The 15493-nt window shown below is 46.4% G+C and overlaps 1 protein-coding gene across 2 annotated transcripts in view; it reads right to left on the bottom strand.

The window, feature by feature from the left end:
• The window catches only part of LOC130272851 (KAT8 regulatory NSL complex subunit 1-like), an 84408-nt gene that overhangs the window by 14060 nt on the left and 54855 nt on the right, over window positions 1-15493 (bottom strand). Inside the window, exons 5-8 of one of the 2 annotated variants that reach the window (XM_056518813.1) lie at window positions 13433-13637; window positions 8990-9155; window positions 1686-1844; window positions 1257-1394 (exon numbers count right to left, since the gene is read on the bottom strand). In XM_056518813.1, coding sequence (XP_056374788.1) covers window positions 1257-1394; window positions 1686-1844; window positions 8990-9155; window positions 13433-13637 — 668 coding nt within the window. The remainder of the gene's footprint in view (window positions 1-1256; window positions 1395-1685; window positions 1845-8989; window positions 9156-13432; window positions 13638-15493) is intronic. The other variant, XM_056518814.1, reaches the window with a different exon arrangement.

Genomic DNA, 15493 nt, shown 5'->3' with positions numbered 1-15493 from the left:
GGAACCCAATAATATTGTAACTTGAGGGTCCACCGTACTAAGTACATGACCCAATGGGCCATGATGGAGGCAAACAACCGCACCGCGAATGTTAAGGAAAACACCTGGGTATCAATTCTGCTGTACTAAGTAGCAAAAACTGGACCCCATCTCTCAGTGAGGAGCGCGTGTAGCCAACCGGTAGACTCAATGCGCTCTATTCATTTCTATGGGCACGCGGGTGATGCCCGAGTGTTGTACCCGGGTCTTAACGGCAGTCCCATAGAAACCAATGCAGCACGTGCCGTATGCAGCACGCGCTCCTCCCTGAGTGTTGAGTCCAAATCCAGAGTCAGACACCCCCCCCCCCCCCCACAATCAGCTACTTATCCCCTATAAGTGAATAGGGATAAGTGAATTTTTGCTGCATTTATCCCTTGAAAGGGGTACTCCAGATTTGTTAATTACTTCTATTAAAAAAAATCTTAATCCTTCCAGTACTTATCAGCTGCTTTATACTACAGAGGAAGTTCTTTTCTTTATGAATTACCTTTCTGTCTGACCACAGTGCTCTCTGCTGACACCTCTAACCATGTCAGGAACTGTCCAGAGCAGGAGAGGTTTGCAATGGGGGATTTGTTCCTGCTCTGGACAGTTCCTGACATGGACAGAGGTGTCAGCACTGTGGTGAGACAGAAAGGAAATTCAAAAAGAAAAGAACTTCCTATGAAGCACACAGCAGCTGATAAGTACCGGAAGAATTAAGATTTTTAAATAGAAGTCATTTAAAAATCTGTTTAACTTTCTGGCACCAATTTAAAGGGGTACTCCGGTGGAATTTTTTTTTTTTTTTTTTAATCAACCAGAAAGTTAGACAGATTTGTAAATTACTTCTATTTAAAAAAAAATATTAATCCTTCCAATACTTATTAGCTGCTGAATACTAAAGAGGAAATTATTTTCTTTTTTGGAACACAGAGCTCTCTGCTGACATCACGAGCACAGTGCTCTCTGCAGACATCTAGAGTACCCCTTTAAAAATAATAAATAAAATGTTTTCCAGCGGAGTACCCCTTTAAGCGATTATTATTCCCTAGACCAGTGGTCTTCAACCTGCGGACCTCCAGATGTTGCAAAACTACAACTCCCAGTATGCCCGGACAGCCGTTGGCTGTCCGGGCATGCTGAGAGTTGTAGTTTTGCAATATCTGTAGGTCCGCAGGTTGGAGACCACTGCCCCAGACCTTCACTGCCTGAAAGCCATAACCTAGCCTCACCTGAATGTGATGGATTTGGAGTTTTATGGCGCTGTGATTTCACCCTTTCTGCGTCTGGGGTTAACCTAACGTCCCTTGGCCAGGCTTCAGTACGATGGGGGCTTAGCCTCTCCTGGTCACTTCTATCATAACAGCTACCTAGTGCATATAAAATGGGTAAATTGTTACTAGCGCCCCCTAGTGGTGAAAGAGGGGAACTACAGTAATTCACGTAAGACGGGCAAAGATGAGAAAAGAGCCACGCACCATTCAATATAGCAATCCGAGTAATGTGCAAAAAGCTAGAGGATTTTACTGGTAAGCAACCACAATATAAAGAGAAGTCTCAGAGGAGGAACAAATGACACTTAAAGGGTTTGAAATATCCATGGAAAGTTTCCACCAGGTAGAGAAGTATTTTTCCAGAAAGCGGGATCTTGCGGCACTTACTGCCTGTGAAATCTGGCGTCGGGCTAGGACAGTCTCTCCGCAACTTTTCTGAGGTTTTCTTGCTGAGCTGGGAAAACTTAAGAGCTTTGAGTTTGTGAGAGAACCGGAACTGCCTGTCTTCTTTTAGCAACGCTTCAAAGTGCAAGTTAAGGGGTGTATCTGAAAGTAGTGAAGAAAAGAAGGGTTAAAACACCGGCTACAAAAGAAATGTAATCATTGAAAGTTAGGCTGGGTTCACACCACGTTTTCTGCAACACAGTTTCCGTATACCGTAAACTTTTTAAATTTGAAAACCGTACGGAACCGTATTGAAAACCGTATGCACTGACTCTCCATTGAAAACTGTACGCCAAAAGATGCATCCGGTTGTGTCCGTTTTACATCCTGTACGGTTTTGTCATTTTTTTTTCCGGTACCCAAAATCGTAGCCTACCATGGTTTTTGGTCCCGGTGAAAAACCGTATTGAAACGTAAACTTTATTTATTTTTATTTTTAACATGGGAGTCAAAGGGAACTGTATGTGCATACAGTTCCATCCGGTTTTTTGACTTTGCACAGTTTTTCTTCTTGGAATCTCAATCGAACAATTGAAACTTTATTCATAATGGAGTGAAAAGTTATAAACACATACGTTTTTTTTTCTTAGAAAACGGATGCAACCGGACATTATCTTTCAATCCGTATACGGATTAAAATTTGTAAACTTTTTGATACAGTTTATTCAGGTTTTGAGGAATCAGTTTTTTTTTGTTTTTTTTTTACCAAAAACCTGATACAGGAACTGTATGGCAAAAACATGGTGTGAACTCAGCCTTACCTACATTGTCACCGTTTTCTCTAGACCAGAGGTCGACATACAGAAATCTACAAGGTGCTTCCCAACCAGGGAGCCTCCAGCTGTTACAAAACTACAACTCCCAATCACCTAGTACCAGAAAGTTACAGATTTGTAAATTACTTCTATTTAAAATCTTAATCCTTCCAGTACTTACCAGCTGCTGTATGTTCCACAGGAAGTTCTTTTTTTAATTGTTTTTCCAGTCTGACCACAGTGCTCTCTGCTGACACCTCTGTCCATTTTAGGAACTGTCCGGAGGAGGATAGGTTTTGCTATGGGGATTTGGACAGTTCCTAAAATGGACAGAGGTGTCAGCAGAGAGCACTGTGGTCAGTTAGAAAAGAAATTCAAAAAGAGAAAAGAACTTCCTGTGGAACATACAGAAGCTGATAAGTACTGGAAGAATTAAGATTCTTTAAATAGAAGTAATTTACAAATCTGTTTAACTTTCTGGCACCAGTTGATTTAAAAAAAAAAAAAAAAAAAATGTTTTCCAGTGGAGTACCCCTTTAATCCCTATATAGTAAACTAAAACCCAACTTTTTACAGCTGTGTGTATTTCTGTGCTTATTCTTACTACTATAGTCTTCTCCTATAATACAGCATTTTTCCCAAACCGTGTGCCTCCAGCTGTTGCAATGTGGTCCAGCTGTTGCAAAACTACAACTCCCAGCATGCCCGGACAGCCATTGGCTGTCCGGGCATGCTGGGAGTTGTAGTTTTGCAAAAGCTGGAGGTACCCTGTTTGGGAAACGCTGCATTAGTAGATGGTGGAACCTGTTTTTATATAGTTTCAACTTGAAGCATGGGCAGTAACAATGCAGGGCCGCCATGCTGAATGTTAACGTGAAAGTGCAAGATAGAGCTGCGTCAGTGAGGGGGAGGACTATGAATTATAAGAAAGAAGTTACAGTTGCGGACAGGCGCAGCAGATAACGTCATTTTAAAGTTCCTATTTATTAAAAGGTAATAAATAAAGATCTGACATTCTAACATTGATAAAGGGGCTAACTAAGGCCTCGAAACGCGTTTGTTTCCTTTGGCACTTTAATAAATGGACTTTATATACATCACGGACTAAGAGTACTTCATTACGAATTGCGCCAAAAACCCGTGGATTTTTTTTCCTGCTATTTATTAAAGTTAAACAGTCAGCAAGTTAAACCCAAAACATTGGCTCCTCCTATTGCTTTCTTACAAAACTGATGACCTCACTTACAGTGGGCGGGTATATCCGGCCAGGGAAGGAGATTACTCTTTTTTTTCCCCCCTAGTGTCAGCGCCTCCTAGTGGTAAGAGCATATACCCATCAGTATAAGTGTCCCTCAATGAAGGCTACGAGAAAGATTTTACGGTGAGTGCAAAATTTTTTTTTTTTAATAAAACTGCTTTTTTTCAGCTATGCTATGTAATTAAAAGGAAAACTGTCAGCAAGTTCACCCACACTAAAACAAATACATTGGGTTATAGATTACAGTGTGGGTGAACAGGAGTCTAATGTGTTCACTCACTTAGTAAAGTTTTGTTTTGGCTGAGTTTGTGTCCTCTAAAGTGTCCGCCATCCATCCTGGTTTTGCGCGCAGCAGGCAGGCGCCCCCTTGTTGCTAGGGGTGTGAATCGCCAAGAATTTGGCGATTCGATTCGAATCGCGATACCAGTGTGGCGATTCGATATATCGCGATATATCGCGATACCGTCTAGGTGACGATACATCGCGATATATCGCCCACCTGGGAGCATTCATAGATCCCAATAGACGCCGCTGTCAGCTTTGACAGCGGCGATCTAGTACTCCGGTGCACACTTTTTTTTATGTTATCCCGTCCGGGCTGCAAAATAAAATAAAACGCACTTTATCTTACCTGCCAACGAGCCCGCGGAGCTCCGGTAAAGGTGTTCGGTCCCCGGGCTGTATTCTTCTTACTTCCTGTTAGCCCGGCACGTCACATGGAGCTTCAGCCTATCACCAGCCGCAGCGATGTCCCGCCTCCGCTGGTGATAGGCTGAAGCTCCATGTGACGTGCCGGACTAACAGGAAGTAAGAAGAATACAGCCCGGGGACCGAACACCTTTACCGGACTGTACCGGAGCTCCGGGGGCTCGTTGGCAGGTAAGAAAAGTGCGTTTTATTAAAAATTCCACATCCCTAAAAGAATCGATTCAAAAATATTTTGAATCGATTCTGTATCGGCAAATGAAAAATCGCGATTATCGCGAGAATCGATTTTTTCTTACATCCCTACTTGTTGCATATACATTTTTTTGCTTCTCTTTTTGCTTCTCCACTCCTAATGACGTGACGTTCACCACCCCCCCCCCCCCCAAGTCCTGCACTGTCTTCTGAGCGCATGCGCTATTTTGCAGCGCAGAGAGGTTCCGAGGACGCACAGCTCACATGTCATCAGGACGGAGAGCTGGGTAATAAAAAAAAATGTAAAAAAACTCATGCGCTCAGAAGACAGAGGGCAGGACTTAAGGGTGCGGATAACTCCTTGTCGTTAGGACGTGGAGAAGAAAAAAAATGAATATACAACAAAGGGGGCAAGTTTCGGGCGCTTGCCTCCGGAACACAGTAAGATTGCCGGCGGGAGACCCGCTTGCTGAGCGCAAAACCAGGATGGATGGCGGAAACTTTAGATGACGCAAACTCGGCCAAAACAAAACTTTCCTAAGTGAGTGAACACATTACAGACTCCTGTTCACCCACACTATAAACCATAACCCAATGTATTGTAGTGTGAGTGAACTTGCTGACAGTTTTCCATTAATTACATAGTATGGCTGGATAAAAAAAAAGCAGATTTTTTGTACTCACTCACAAATCTTTCTCGTAGCCTTCATTGGGGGACACCTATACTGATGGGTATATGCTCTTGCCACTAGGAGGCGCTGACACTTGGGGGGAAAAAAAAGTCGGCTCCTCCCTGGCAGGATATACCCGCCCACTAGAAGTGAGGTCATCAGTTTTGTAACAAGGCAGTAGGAGGAGCCAACAAAGAAATTTGTCTGAAGGACCCCAGAAAGAATGCCAGACAAAAAAAATAAAAAAAAGCCCAATAACCGGAAAAGAATATACGGACAAAAAAAAATGTAGAAATGGGTGGGTGCGGTGTTCCCCAATGAAGGCTACGAGAAAGATTTTATGGCGAGTACAAAAAAAATAAAAAATAAATCTGCTTTTGTTGGTCGCTCTTCATTGGGGGACACCTATACTGATGGGACGTATTAAAGCAGCGAAAGGGGAATCAGTCCTGAGACCGAACTCACTCGACCGTAAGGCCTGCGGACGAGACCCCAGGCCAGAAACAACCGAGATCCAGATAAAGAGCTCCTGGAAGATCCCCCGGCCATGGAGATTGAATAGGACGCCAAGGAAGGGACTGTCCTTCGCAGAGACTATAAACCCACAGTCCAGATAGACCGACAAGACAGGTCGACCAAAAAGCTAGACGGGCCGGAACCATCCCGGAAGGGGGTAGGAAACCAATTAAGTAACACAGACCCAGACAGAGGGCCAGCCCGGTTGGAAAACAAGAATTGAAAAGGGCATGACCAGAGAACCCAATCCAGAGTCAACCGATTCAAGAGAACATGGCGGAAAAAAGCCAGAGAGAGCAGTCTACGTCAGAGCAGAAGGTGGAGACAGAAAACCACCGGACAAAAAAAAAAAAAAAAAAAAAAAAAAAAAAAAAAAGAGACAAACCGGCTCTAGAGAGGCATGGTGCAGGAGATAGGGGTTTTTGGGTCTGCAGATGTTCAGATCATCTATCCAGGAGCCTGCCATGCACACTCGGGAGGCGAAACAGCACAACTGGTGTAATCCGGACGACCGGAAATGAAACTCAGGCACTGACCATGCCTGAGCCCCCTGATCTCCATACCCTCATGGAAGGGAGATTGCCAAAGTGCGCCAGGTACTGTAGGAGCAAGGAAATGCTGCCTTAAAGCAAGGAACAAAGTACTAGGTGGATGTAGCCCCCAGGAACTCTACGAGAACATATCGAGGAGCCAATGTGTGTCCCCAGAGGGATCGGATTCCTGGACACTGGAGCTGGGCAAAGGCGCACAGACGTGACTACAAATGCAAGGAACAAGCGCACACACAGCAAGCAAAACGTGTTGAGAGGAACACCCCATCAGGGCGAAACCCTGGGCCATACAAGCACCAACAGAGCCAGTCTGGTCACGTGTAAGGCAACAGAGCAGGTGCCCGAGCCACCTTGCACAGGAATCCAGGAAGATACCTGGAGGCATAGGGGGGCGCTGAACTGACTGACACCCCAGGCCAGAAGAGAGGTGCTCAACCACCACAGACCTGCGGAAACAAGACTACAGGAGGGCCCGAGGCACACCCCACCGACAGAAGGGAAGGTTGGTTCTACACACGCAAGGACACCAACATGGATACCTCACCATAGTAGTGAGGTACCAAGACTGCAGACACCAAAGAAAACGCAGACATCCAAAAGTCCGGCAGAATTGAAGACAGTCTCAGCACCCAACTGTGTGTCACAACCATGCCCCTAGCAGACTTACTTGGAACTCATAGAAAGGGGAACAGAGAGTGCTGCCGATTCTGTGAAAAGCCATGGAACCTGATGGAAACGCCCGCACCCCATCTCTTAATGGAGCCACACAGCAGGACTGCTGTCGCAGCTGCAAGAGATGAACATGCAGGCAGTCTGATTAGGATAACCGGTTCAATTAACCCACAAAGACACTGACCCTTCACATGGTAAGTGAGTCCCCGGGATGCAGTCACAGGAATGGCAGGAAGGGGGAGGTGACCTGGCAGATTAGAACCATGCAGACAGTCTGGCTATATGGCATAAGGACCATGGCCACACCGAGTCCCGCATTTAGAACCACACATTGAAAGTGGATTACCAGCCTTCAGCAGTAAGAGCGGCAGGCACGAAGAGAGGGACCTGGTAAAGCAGGGAACCCTGCCAACCTGTACGTGGTGCATTGTATTAGGTCCATGGAGAAACATGGGGAGACTAACTTGGAACTACACCCCGGCAGATTAACTCGGAACTTCAGACCACGGAGTGGGAAGTGTATGGTAGTTGACCCGACTTAGCAGTAAATCATGCAGACAACCGTCTGGCTGACCGGTATAGAATTCCTGAACGTACAGGATCACTCCTCCGAACTCTCCTACAGAAAGTGGGGTACTGGAGTGCGGCCGATCCGATGGACGACCTGGTGGTGTCTGAGACCATGTAGACGAATGTCTGGCTGACTGGCATCATTCCTGTGTCCTCCCATCAGAAGAGAGGTACGGGAAACCACAGCCATGCACATGGCATCCATATATAATCCCCATCACCCTGGGGGATCAGGGGAGGCAGAGGAGCCCTGGAGTACTCGCTGTCACCCTGAAAAGGGATGACCGGAAACGCCTGGTCACTTCCTCAGACACCGCGCCTTAGCCAAAGATGCGGTAGGCCTGCAAAGACCTGTGGGAGGAAATTGCCAAAGACACAAGGGAGCGAGACACCTGGAAGGCCCTCAGCTAAGGTCAGGGATGCATCTACAGGGGCAGCATCCCACTGGTGTCTCACCCCAAGGGAAGGGCTGGAATGCGGCTGAGGGTGCAGGATATATGGCATGGCAAAAACGCCACGCACAAATACCTGAGCTGGCAAAGTAAGGAGGTGGCGGAAGCAGATGGTAAAGTGGCCTCCAAAAACAACATTTAATATATTGTCCCCAACAGGAAACCCAGCAAGATCTAAACAGGTAAAAAAAAAAAAAAAAAAAAAAAAAAAAGACATTACAACAAAAGGCTGTAATAGCGGACTGCCGCCACAAGGAGGAGCACACAAAGGACCAGAAAGCAGAGGCTGCAATCTACTAAATGGCCACAAGAGGGGGATAAGAACCTGGGCTGAGAACTAGAGATGAGCGAACTTACAGTAAATTCGATTAGTCACGAACTTCTCGGCTCGGCAGTTGATGACTTTTCCTGCATAAATTAGTTCAGTTTTCAGGTGCTCCCGTGGGCTGTAAAAGGTGGAGACAGTCCTAGAAGAGTCTTTCCTAGGACTGTATCCACCTTTTCCAGCCCACCGGAGCACCTAAAAAGCTGAACTAATTTATGCAGGAAAAGTCATCAACTGCCGAGCCGAGAAGTTCGTGCCGAATCGAATTTACTGTAAGTTCGCTCATCTCTACTGAGAACGACACTTTTAAAAATATTCCTGCAAGAATCCTGGCGAGTGCGTTCTGTCATCTGCATCTTTGCATATTGATATTTATTAGTCATAATTCAGTTCAGCCAACGTGAGAACACCCTGGAAACCATGTAAATATAGTATGGCATCACTTATTTAGCATGCCACCCTCTGAGCCCACGCTAACATGACATCCACAAGGAGTTATACAGCAGGCCCATTACAGATACTGATATAACTACAGTGGTGGAGGTTTACATATGGCGGGATATAGGCTACAGCTTACCGTAGGGGAAGGAGAGGATGGGGTGGTAGCATGGATCTGCTAGTGCTAAGCGCTCGCTCAGAGTCATGGTGCTGGGATGTGTAGTCTTCACGTAGGTCTTGCATCCACATAGAATACAAGTAGTCGGAGGCTCACAGTCGCACTTTGACGACAGCTGCTTCTGTGGCTAAATAAAGGAAAAACAGTGATGGTCAAGTTCACGCAAGTATAGACCAGGTAAGAAGACACCGTACATTAAATCACAAGTAATGGAGTAGCCTGTCTGTAACCACTTCAAATATACGGTGAACCCTCTGGAGACCACCCTCCGAAGTTACATGAATGGTTTTGTTGCAGGTGGTGGTCTTAAATATGGCAGCTAGTATGTAAAATTTATGGTGGAACATCTAATGGTCACAGGAAATCTGGTGTAAATGAAGGGGGTATCCTTCTGTACAAGATGTTCTAATTAAAGGGGTACTCTGCTGGAAATTTTTATTTTTAAATCAACTGATGCCAGAAAGGGAAACAGATTTGTAAATTACTTCTATTAATAAATCTTTACCCTTCCAGTACTTTTTAGCAGCTGTATGCTACAGAGGGAATTCTTTTCTTTTTGAATTTCTTTTTTGTCTTGTCCATAGTGCTCTCTGCTGACACCTTTGTCCGTGTCAGGAACTGTCCAGGGCAGCATAGGTTTGCAATGGGGATTTTCTCCTGCTCTGGACAGTTCCTGATACGGGCATCAGGTGTCAGCAGAGAGCACTGCGGACAAGACGAAAAAAGAAATTCAAGAAGAAAAGCATTTCCTCTGTAGCATATAGTAGAGATGAGCGAACTTACAGTAAATTCAATTTGTCACAAACTTCTCGGCTCGGCAGTTGATGACTTTTTCCTCCGTAAATTAGTTCAGCCTTCAGGTGCTCCGGTGGGCTGGAAAAGGTGGATACATTCCTAGGAAAGAGTCTCCCAGGACTGTATCCACCTTTTCCAGCCCACCGGAGCACCTGAAAGCTGAACTAATTTATGCAGGATAAGTGATCAACTGCCGAGCCGAGAAGTTCGCGACGAATCGAATTTACTGTAAGTTCGCTCCTCTGTAGCATATAGCTGCTGAAAAGTAGTGGAAGGGTAAAGATTTTTTTTAATAGAAGTCATTTACAAATCTGTTTAACCCCTTAACGACCCAGGGTTTTTCCGTTTTTGCATTTTCGTTTTTTGCTCCTCGCCTTTAAAAAATCATAACTCTCAATTTTGCACCTAAAAATCCATATGATCGCTTATTTTTTGCGCCACCAATTCTACTCTGTAATGACCCAAAAATCTACGGCGAAACGGAAAAAAAAATTCATTGCGAGACAAAATTGAAAAAAACAAAAAACGCAGTTTTGTAACTTTTGGGGGCTTCCGTTTCTACGCAGTACATATTTTGGTAAAAATGACACCTTATCTTTATTCTGTAGGTCCATACGATTAAAATGACCCCCTACTTATATAGGTGATTTTTCGGACTTCTGGAAAAAATCATAACTACATGCAGGAAAATGTATACGTTTAAAAATTGTCATCTTCTGACGGCTAGAACTTTTTTATTTTTCCGCGTATGGGGCGGTATGAGGACTAATTTTTTGCGCCGTGGTCTGAAGTTTTTAGAGGTACCATTTTTGCATTGATAGGACTACATTGATTTTTCATGATATAAAAAGTGATCAAAAAAATGCAGTATTTTGGATTTTTTTGCGCGCACGCCATTGACCGTGCGGTTTAATTAACAATATATTTTTATAATTTGGACATTTCCGCACGCGGCGATTCCATATATGTTTATTTTTATTTACACTGTTTTTTTATGGGAAAAGGGGAGTGATTCAAACTTTTAATAGGGGAGGGGTTAAATGATCTTTATTCACTTTTTTTTGCAGTGTTCTAGCTCCCATAGGGACTGCACACACTGATCTCTTATACTGATCATTGTTATCCCATAGGGACCTATAACACTGCACACACTGATCTCTTATACTGATCATTGTTATCCCATAGGGACCTATAACACTGCACACACTGATCTCTTATACTGATCATTGTTATCCCATAGGAGACTATAACACTGCACACAATGATCTTTTACATTGATCACTGGTTTCTCATAGGAAACCAGTGATCGATGATTCTGCTGCTTGACTGCTCATGTCTGGATCTCAGGGACTGAACAGTCATTCGGTGATCGGACAGCGAGGAGGCAGGTAGGGAGCCTCCTGCTGTCCTGTAAGCTGTTCGGGACACCGCGTTTTCGCCGCAGCTATCCCGAACAGCTCCCTGAGCTAACCGGCATACTTTCACTTTAGACACGGCGTTCAACTTTGAACACCGCATCTAAAGGGTTAATAGCATGTGGCACCGCGATCAATGCCGTGTGCTATTAGCCACGGGTCCGTGGCCCCGCGTTATAGATCGGGAGCGGACTCATGGCGTACGCGTACGTCATGGGTCCTTAATAGGTAAACTTTCTGGCACCAGTTGATTTAAAAAAAATAAATAAAAAAAAATTAAAATTGTTTTCCACCGGAGTACCCCTTTAATGGATTTTACGAGGTAATTGGGTAACCTACACAGTATAGGGAACCATCCTTCAGACAAGCTGTAACCATTTTATATAAAACCTGCAAAGTTGTGGGAGGTTTATTGCAACTACCTTAGGGGCCCTGTCTGCCGAAATACTCCATGATGGTGCATATTATAGGCCACTGAATGTTAGGGGCACAGACACTAAAGACCGGGGACCGGAATGTATATAAAATGTCTACCCAGGGGACCCTCTGGTCCTGTCAGTAACACCAGAATCTAAATTCAAAAGTTTATTAGAACAGGATGAGCAAAGACAAAGCCCTGCAGATCCACACTGTATGGGAATCTGTGGATGACTAAATGACTATAGACACGGGCACTTACGTCTTTCGCGAAAAGCTCAAAAGGGACAGTACGCTAAGGGTAAATGCAAACTAGACTGATGTGCTGTAGAAAAACCTACAGCAAAACCATATGAAATCCGTGCAGAAATGCTGCAGATTTTACCTTCCCTATTGACATGCTGCAGATTTTAAATCCACATTGCAGGTCAATTTGTCATCAGGAAAATTTCTGGGTTTGTATAGATGAAAAATAGTGCTGGGCGGTATAACCGGTTCATACCGAAATTTGTCCAGCACGATATGAATTTTTCCCCATACCACAATACCAGTTTGGCCCCTCCCCCTCGGGAATGAATTATCAGCCCAGCGCTGCGCTGTCCCCATCAGGGAACTAATCACGTCCCCCTGCAGGCGCTGCCCTCCTCGTCCTCCTGTTTGTTGTGGGCCGCTGGAACTCTGTACTGTGCGCTGTATCCCTATGCCCGGGCTGCAAAAGATAAACAAAATAAACTAACTCACCTTGCCCCGTTGGTCAGGTACCGGCCTCACCTGTTTCTGGGGACAGGATCTTTGGAGAGCCGTCAGCCTATCACCGGCCGCAGCGATGTTCCACCTCAGCCGGTGATTGGTTGAGCGCACTGTCATGTAAGGAGTTCTGGCCAGCTTCTTACATGACAGTGGGCTCAGCCTATCACCGGCTGAGGTGGAACATCGCTGCGGCTGGCGATAGGCTGACGGCTCTCCGACGTTCCCGTCCCCAGGAAGAGTGTGAGACCGATGTAGGAAGGAGAGTTAGTTTATTTTGTTCATCTTTTGCAGCCCGGGCATAGGGATACAGCGTACAGTACAGATTTCCTGCGCCGGCGGCCCGCAACAAACAAGAGGACAGCGCTTGCCGGCAACATGTGATTAGTTCCCCGATGGGGACAGCGCAGCGCTGGGCTGATAATTGGGGGCTAGGGATGCATTGCTTGGAAAACACTGCCCTACACTGTTTATAAGGGAAAAATCTTGGGATAACCTCATTAATAAAACGTAGCCTTGTACAAAATAAGGGTACGTTCACACGCTCATATCTCAGTTTTAACACTGAATGAAACCTGTTGAGAATTTCACAACCATTCACTTTAATAGATCCGACACTATTGCGGATTGTCTGCTAAAACATTGAAGTGAATGGTAGAAAAACTCTGCAGCGGGAAACTGGTTGAGAGTTACTGTAACTCTGCAGCGGGAAAATGGTTGCGAGTTATTGTAACTCTGCAGCGGGAAACTGGTTGAGTGTTATTATAACTCTGCAGCGGGAAACTGGTTGTGAGTTATTATAACTCTGCAGCGGGAAACTGGTTGTGAGTTATTATAACTCTGCAGCGGGAAACTGGTTGTGAGTTATTATAACTCTGCAGCGGGAAACTGGTTGTGAGTTATTATAACTCTGCAGTGCGGAAACTGGTTGAGAGTTGTTATAACTGCAGTGGGAAACTGGTTGCGAGTTATTACATCCACGCTAACTCCATGACATCATTATCTCTAGTCAGGACGGGTGCATTATTACCTTCCTACTGAGAGACGACACTTCACTGGACCTGACCAGTCGGCGCTTCTTGTGACCACGCAGGGGCCGTGTTCTGGCTGCCACACAGGTGGAGTCGGGGGGCGCTGGTGCTGCAGACAGACCTTCAACACGGCGTTTTTTACCCAGCACTTCTTCAGGAACCAGATCCTCTGTGGAACCATTACAAGACAGACTGGAACGCACACTGCAAAGGAGAGGGGGACAACAAATGAAGACTCCGTCACCAATCCGTAACTACAGGCTCTCCATGACATGTATTAGCATTGATCTCAGTCCGCACAGTCTAAAGCTTGTTGTATATGCAGGATCATCATGGAATATTAATGGTGGAGGAAGATCATTCAGATTACAGTTTTACCAATTAAAGTGACTGACATTTTCTGCAAGTTTCTTTGTCTCTGGCAGAATTACAGCAATCTCTAACAGATGTCACACGGCACGACTGGCAGCGTGTGTACGTTCTGAGACACGGAACAAAATGCCTGAAGCTTATGGAGCCAACAGGAAATTAAATTCTTACTACTGGAAAAGATACTGAAGTTCACATAGATTGGACAATGTAGACTCAAGCTGAACCAACACAAATTCTTATCATTGACCTGCATCTGCCATAAGGCCGCGGAGTCTGTGCAAGAAAAGAAAATGGTCTTCAATGTCCAAGTAGTCACATTAAAGCTCATATTGTGTAGGTGTCCCTCATGCCACCTAGACCCACAGCCCTGTGTTTCCCCTGAGACACCGATGCCATAGCCCTGAGATGTGTCCCCTGAGGGACCGATGCCATAGCCCTGTGATGTGTACCCCGAGGCCCGGACCCCATAGCCCTGTGATGTGTACCCTGAGGCACCGATGCCATAGCCCTGTGATGTGTCCCCTGAGGCACCGATGCCATAGCCCTGTGATGTGTCCCCTGAGGCACCGATGCCATAGCCCTGTGATGTGTCCCCTGAGGCACCGATGCCATAGCCCTGTGATGTGTCCCCTGAGGCACCGATGCCATAGCCCTGTGATGTGTCCCCTGAGGCACCGATGCTATATCCCTGTGATGTGTCCCCTGAGGCACCGATGCTATATCCCTGTGATGTGTCCCCTGAGGCACCGATGCCATAGCCCTGTGATGTGTCCCCTGAGGCACCAATGCCATAGCCCTGTGATGTGTCCCCTGAGGCACCAATGCCATAGCCCTGTGATGTGTCCCCTGAGGCACCGATGCCATAGCCCTGAGATGTGTCCCCTGAGGCACCGATGCCATAGCCCTGAGATGTGTCCCCGAGGGACCGATGCTATATCCCTGTGATGTGTCCCGAGGGACCGATGCCATAGCCCTGTGATGTGTACCCTGAGGCACCGATGCCATAGCCCTGTGATGTGTCCCCTGAGGCACCGATGCCATAGCCCTGTGATGTGTCCCCTGAGGAACCGATGCCATAGCCCTGTGATGTGTCCCCCGAGGCACCGATGCCATAGCCCTGTGATGTGTACCCTGAGGCACCGATGCCATAGCCCTGTGATGTGTACCCTGAGGCACCGATGCCATAGCCCTGTGATGTGTACCCTGAGGCACCGATGCTATATCCGTGATGTGTCCCCTGAGGGACCGATGCCATAGCCCTGTGATGTGTCCCCCGAGGCACCGATGCCATAGCCCTGTGATGTGTCCCCCGAGGCACCGATGCCATAGCCCTGTGATGTGTACCCTGAGGAACCGATGCCATAGCCCTGAGATGTGTCCCCTGAGGAACCGATGCCATAGCCCTGTGATGTGTCCCCTGAGGCACCAATGCCATATCCCTGTGATGTGTCCCCTGAGGCACCAATGCCATAGCCCTGTGATGTGTCCCCTGAGGCACCGATGCCATAGCCCTGTGATGTGTCCCCTGAGGGACCGATGCCATAGCCCTGTGATGTGTACCCCGAGACACCGATGCCATAGCCCTGTGATGTGTCCCGAGGGACCGATGCCATAGCCCTGTGATGTGTACCCCAAGACACCGATGCCATAGCCCTGTGATGTGTCCCCTGAGGCACCGATGCCATAGC

Source organism: Hyla sarda, chromosome 5, assembly GCF_029499605.1.
Source record: "Hyla sarda isolate aHylSar1 chromosome 5, aHylSar1.hap1, whole genome shotgun sequence".
In the NCBI taxonomy this organism is placed as follows: Eukaryota; Metazoa; Chordata; class Amphibia; order Anura; family Hylidae; genus Hyla; species Hyla sarda.
Note: the sequence above shows the minus strand (reverse complement) of the source record. Positions and strands in the feature narration are given on the sequence as shown.